The following is a 6,328-nucleotide window of genomic DNA, read 5'->3' as shown; positions in this document are numbered from 1 at the left end:
TCGAGTTATTTTTTTTCAAAATAGTACTAGAAAATAACATCGTGTGATGCTCTTTTGAAATTTGCATCAACGTTGTACTATTTTTGTGCTGTTTAAAAAAAACAATATCAACATAGTACTTTTTAAAAAAATAATAATAATAATTTAATGTTTTTTTAAAAAAATGTGGTGTTTTTTTTTTCAAAATAGCATCAAGCAGTACTAGGTTTTAAAAAAAAAATAGCACCATATTAGTACTGTTGTTTGAAAAAATAGCACCAAACAATATGATGTTAGTGCTATTTTTTTTAAAATAGTATCGTGTGGTGCTTATATTTTTAAAACAGTACCATTTTATATATAGGAGAGAGATTTATATCCAAGGAAAAAAAATTACATGCAACTGAGGGAAGAAAATAAAAAAAAAACTAATTTTAATCGCGTCACCAAGAGGAACAAAGCTCACGTGCCGGACTTGCGGCATCAACCCCCGCAGAGCACTTTGCTGCATGAGCAAGCAGAGTACCATAGCGTCTGACCAGCTTTTTATTATTGGCACACTTGCATCGACCACTCACTGCTTACTTTTGGGGGCGGCGAGCCTGGCGTCCCCGCAAGCGAAGGGAACGATCTCAAGCATCAACTGGGACCCTCGCACGGATATAGAAGCCGTCGGACGAGATCGAACGGCCTTCCGCTACTCTGCTCGGCGTTTATGGGTCCTCACTCTTCACCTTAACACAATCGGTGGGCCCCACACGGATGCCACCTAGTGAAAACGATCCACGTGGTCTGTTAAAGGTGGGTATTAACGGGATCAATTGTTTAGACGATTGCAATTATGCCTCACACTATAAGTAGGAGATGGAGGAAGGCAAACTCAAGCTCCCTTTCTTCTCGTAAGCGGTTTCTCTTACCCTGGTGCAGATTACATTTCTAATGTAGGGTTTTCTTGGTTTTGCCTACGGGTTGCGGAGATCTGGGGGGCTGGGAGGGTAGCTGATGCTTCTCTGTTTGCGTCACCAGGTATCATTTCTTGTACTCCTTTCTGGGGAGATCATTTTTTTTTTTGTTGTCATTTTCATTGTTTGGGGTCGGATCTTTATTGGTCGTTTCATAATCTGTCTTGGCGGCAGAGTTCTTCGCTGCGTCAATTTTTTTCTTTTTAGTCTCATTTAAATCTATGTACATCCATTCATTTTCCCCAAAATTTTCTCAAGTTATCTGAGAGAGCATTATTTTGTTTTATAGATGGATTGTCGGCAGTAGACTAGGTTTTACTGTTAGCAAAACCCGATTTAGGTTTTTTTTTTTCCTTTCATTTTTCTTTCTTTCTTTCTTTCTTTTTTATTTTTGAAAAGATAGCTATGAAAAATTTAAGCGCATTCGTGGGTTAGGGGTGTTGATCTTTTCATGTTCGGATTCATTTTCTCTGGAAGAGGGTTTCCAATTCGTTTCTTTTATCTTCATCCGACTTGATCTGCGAGAAGTTGACAGTGATACCAGTACTATAAATTAAGATTTATGACTAGTTTTTATGTTTTTAAATACTATTATTATCAGCGTAGTTTGTTCCCTTTTTACAATGACACGGTATGTTATATATAATATCGAGTTGTTGGCTTATCATATTGTTTGTGTCGTCACCATGGTAAGGGAACTTAACGGGTCAAAATGGCTGCAAAGTTGATGTTTAAATTCTCTGATTTTGTTTCATATCTGTGCAAATAGGATAAGAATTGGAATCTAAGCAAATGCTCATCTACTAAATGTTTTCATGCAATATATCATGTACTAAATCTTATCGATGTGATAACACAAATTTCTCTACGAATCTTTGGGAATGATAAACACAGCTACCCATTTTCCTTATTTTCCTTCAAGCACTGTTCTCTTCTCCATTGACCCTTGGCATTAAGGTTTCATGATGATTGAAATGGGGCTCTTGTGAACCTGAACACCATTGCATTAACGCTGCCCATCCTAATTAAAAAAACACCTGTACTTATCTGGAAATATTTTGTTTATGGATAGTACTTATTTAAAGATGGTTTGGCATTGAACCGTTTTTTATGACCCTCATAATCTTATAACTGAATGTATGAAATCATAACTTATGATGAATTTGGTTCAACATGAAAAATTAGGTGCCAACTAATTAGCCCGTTTGTTACATTTGCTCAATTTCTATCTTCAAATTACTAAATTGTGAATCAAAATAGTTTTAATCATGAAGGTGGCCTCTGCTCTTGGTGTGGTGAAATCACTCTTCTCATGATCTTGCCTATGGGCTGTAATGGAACAGGGTCTCGAAAATAAATAATTGAAATAGCATGGTCACTCACTATAAGGAAATCGTGGGTTCTATATGAAGATCAAGTTGCTGGTGTATGTGGAGTGCCTAGGAAGTCATCCTCCACTGGCATGTGATTATCCCTGTTTAATTTTAACAGATAGCTCTACAATAATTACCTTTTATCTGATCTGAGAAATATAAATGAAAATAGAAATAATTGTTGTGCTGAACTAATACATATAAGCTCAAGCTGCATAAATTCTGCCTTTTTGACAATTATTGTGTTCCTTGTGTTATGCCCTTTTGACAATTATTGTGTTCCTTGTTTTTCTTTGATTTGCATATTTAATCCTTATTTTTATTGGATAAGTTTCTTACATGTTGCTCATATGGTTTTGATTGTTTTTGCTACATGTTAGGATGAGAATGTAACCATTATTGTTGCTAGTCCATTGCATATTTCAGTTTCTCATAATGACTCCAACTCTGGAAGTTAAGACTAAGCCTGCTGACTCGAAACTTTCTCATCCACCTCTCAATGAAAGAATACTTTCATCAATGACTAGAAGATTTATTGCTGCGCATCCTTGGCATGATCTTGAAATTGGTATTGCACATTTCCCTTAGTAGTTTCATAGACTAGCTTATTTCATGTCTATCGATTCTTTCTAATTCCCATGTTTACCGGATGCAGGTCCGGGTGCCCCTACAGTTTTCAACTGTGTAAGAATCTATTCTTCTCACAAAGAATTCTGGATTGTCATTGAAATGTTAAAAAAAAAAAAGGCATAGCAACTTCTATTTGTTGGGAATGAAAGATTGCATATGAAAGATTGCATATGACCTAGCTAACATGTCAACTTCTGTTCCTTTTTTTGACCAATTTGTAATTGCTAATTACTATTTCCATTTTTCTTAGACAATTTATAATACCTGAATACTACTTGACCATATAGAATATGTAATTTTCAAGATTATTATGATGTGGACAGAAACATACTTGTATATGTATTTAACTAGAGCCATAAAAAAAAACTTGAAGATGGAAAAACTCTTTGCAGGTGGTGGAAATAGGAAAGGGAAGCAAAGTGAAATATGAATTAGACAAGAAAACTGGGCTGATAAAGGTACCCTACGGCCACTTAATTCTCTCCTAATTTCTATGGTCGGCATAAGTTCATAAATGTTTCATTGCTATAGGTGGACCGTGTGCTTTATTCTTCGGTGGTGTATCCTCACAATTATGGGTTCATCCCACGCACTCTTTGTGAAGATAGTGATCCTATGGATGTCTTGGTCATCATGCAGGTTTACTACTAAAAAGATTCCTATAATGCATTTATATACATCTGCCTTTATGTATTCAAGGTGCATATTAATAAATGCCATATGAGTGATCCTTAAGATTTAATACTTAAAAGCGTGAAATCAATCCTTGATATAACTCAACTCAGTTTGCAGATTCTAGCACTTTTGTTCAATTACTTTGCTTTGCACTATTTCCTGATTTTTATTCTGTATAGTTATTTTAGTTGTAGCAAAAGGTGATTATGCTCACCCCAAGTGCCCCTCACTTATGTGAAGAGAGGTAAATCACAGGGTTAGCTTATAGCCGACTGCCAAGTTTGTTAGGGGGTAAGAGGGGTTTTTTTTCCGAGGGCATGCGTTCGTCAGGAACTGATCCCATGCCCCATTGTATCAAGTCTGTGTATGGTTATTTTAGTGAAACCATGTAAAGTTGCTTACACTGTTTAAGCAGGAACCAGTACTCCCAGGGTGTTTTCTTCGAGCTAAGGCAATAGGTCTGATGCCCATGATCGATCAGGTTTATGCCTAAAAAGTTGGATTCTTTTATTTTATAATTTCAAAGAGTTTCTTGTAGCTGGATAGCCTGCAATGTTTGTTTAACAATTGATGATTGTGTTTTATGTTGTCCGGAAAAGGGTGAGAAAGATGACAAGATTATTGCTGTCTGTGCTGATGATCCTGAGTATAAACATTACAATGATATCAAGGAGCTTCCACCTCATCGTTTAGCTGAGATTAGACGTTTCTTCGAAGATTGTATCCTCTTATGTTTGCCTAATCAATAGGAGTTGATGAAAACACACCTAATCAAGGTTGGGTCTCTTTAACAATAGGATATCAGATAAGAAAAACGAAAACAAGGAAGTAGCTGTGAATGACTTCCTAGATGCGTCTGCAGCGAGCAAGGCAATACAACGTTCCATGTAAGAATTATCCAGTTTGTCAAACTTTGTTTCCTTTGGTTTTTTCTAAACATTTGTCAAAAAAGAAGGTATTTTTATTTCAAAATGTAGAGAAAGTAGGATTTGTTTCTTAAATCAAACTACATACACCAGAAGACAACTTATATTAACCGGATTAGGCGCTGCATATGTCACTGTAAATCTGCTAAAAAAATCACTGCACTGTCAAAGTCACTACTGAAAATAAAACCTTTGAAACAAATTTCAGCTTTGAAATTCGTTGAATTTTGCAAGCCAGTTTTCAGAATAGTACTTCATTTTTCTTAAAAACTTATTTGAGCACGAATGGATTTGATGTATTTTGTCATCTGCAAAGACAGATTGATCTCCTCTACAATTGTCCTTTGTGCTTGCAGGGATCTCTATGCTACATACATTGTGGAAAGCCTGAGGAGGTAAGGCTCATCCTGATGAATACTGATACTGAGTAATTGTTCATTTTAGCCGAACTACACAACATATCTTGCTGCTGCTGCTTTTACATGGTGATCATATTTTATATGTATAAGCATACAGTTCGTTTAGGTGTTGAATGGTTTTCTTAAGAGTAAGCAGTCTTCCTTAAATGAATATTATATTTGTTGTCGTACGGTTGTATGAACGGTATTTACTAGATTTCAAGCATATTGAATTGCTCTTCGATTCAGTGTTGGATACTTGCACTTTTTAGTACACTTGTAATTGCACTTGTTATGATTATTCTGATCCAGCTAAATGGCTCGGTTCAAGTTTTTGGACTGAATATAATCTAGTTGTGAATTAAGATTCAGTACTTTCGAGTTGATAGGTTGTCCAATATAATCTAATACTGAATTAAAATTCTCCGAACGACACCCATTACTGGTTATTTCCTTCTTTGATCGGTGATGAGAATGGTGAACGGGTCTGGTTATCGGCATTAATTCCGGTGGCATGACCGGGTGGAGATCATCGCCAACGACCAGGGCAATTGTAAGTCTGCAACACCCTGTTTTGCTTTGCCTTCACTGACACTGAGGGCCTCATCGGAGACGTTGCAAAGAACCAAGTCGCCATGCGAGTGTTTTTTTTTTCTTTATTAGTTCTTCGAACGGATGTGGAAGTTGTCCTTTATCAACTAGGCTTTACGCATAGGCTATTAAGGCTTATGCTTAGGTCCTAATTTGGGGTTTATTATTTTTAATATATAAAATATATTTTTATGTATATTTTCTTAAGAAAATGGAAAAGAATAGGGCATACAATTTTTGCATGATTTCATTCTAGTCAAATTTTGGATTTTACAAAGAACTCGTAGTTTCAACGGACAGAGCTGTAAATGGGCTCGTTTTATAACATTTTAAATTTATTTTTAATTATATATGTTAATGTATAAGATCTAATTTATTATTCTTTAATATCTCTAACCATAGCTGTCTCGTGTTATGTTTCTCTTTCATTGGTATGTTTTCTTCTCTAAACAGTAAAAACATGAATAAAATTTTTTTTTTGCTTGATACAATATAAAATAAAAACGCTATTTTTCTTTTTAAAATTGTCTTTTGTTATTATTTTTTTTTTAACTCTCCCTTTTGTGTTTATTTTGCTAGTTGAGATTAGGAAAAAAAATTATACCTAAAGTTAGTTTAGTTTGTGTTACTATACTTCTTGCTTGATTAAGTTTAAATATTGATGCATTCGTTCGTATGATCAAAATAGAATATTTTATTATTTTTAGTAATAGTGAGTTAGATATCTTTACCATTTCACTTCATTAAATTTAGTTTTTATTTAAATATATTTACAATCATAAATTTTTTATTTT

The 6,328-nt window shown here is 34.9% G+C and overlaps 1 protein-coding gene across 3 annotated transcripts; it reads left to right on the top strand.

Moving 5' to 3' along the window:
- Positions 1–846: 846 nt before the first annotated feature.
- On the top strand, positions 847–5,191 carry LOC122024551 (soluble inorganic pyrophosphatase 4-like). Of its 3 annotated transcripts, none has more exons than XM_042583207.1 (9): positions 847–1,005; positions 2,741–2,882; positions 2,970–2,998; positions 3,337–3,402; positions 3,476–3,583; positions 4,035–4,100; positions 4,219–4,339; positions 4,425–4,506; positions 4,902–5,191. In XM_042583207.1, the coding sequence occupies exons 1-9, from the start codon at positions 982–984 to the stop codon at positions 4,942–4,944; spliced, it is 681 nt and encodes a 226-aa protein (XP_042439141.1). In that variant the 5' UTR covers positions 847–981; the 3' UTR covers positions 4,945–5,191. The 3 variants fall into 3 exon arrangements, with proteins under 3 accessions (XP_042439141.1, XP_042439142.1, XP_042439143.1); XM_042583208.1 differs by having other exon boundaries at positions 850–1,005; positions 2,724–2,882; XM_042583209.1 differs by having other exon boundaries at positions 858–1,005; positions 2,695–2,882.
- Positions 5,192–6,328: the final 1,137 nt, after the last annotated feature.

The sequence above is a fragment of the Zingiber officinale genome, chromosome 9B (assembly GCF_018446385.1).
Source record: "Zingiber officinale cultivar Zhangliang chromosome 9B, Zo_v1.1, whole genome shotgun sequence".
In the NCBI taxonomy this organism is placed as follows: domain Eukaryota; kingdom Viridiplantae; phylum Streptophyta; class Magnoliopsida; order Zingiberales; family Zingiberaceae; genus Zingiber; species Zingiber officinale.
Note: the sequence above shows the minus strand (reverse complement) of the source record. Positions and strands in the feature narration are given on the sequence as shown.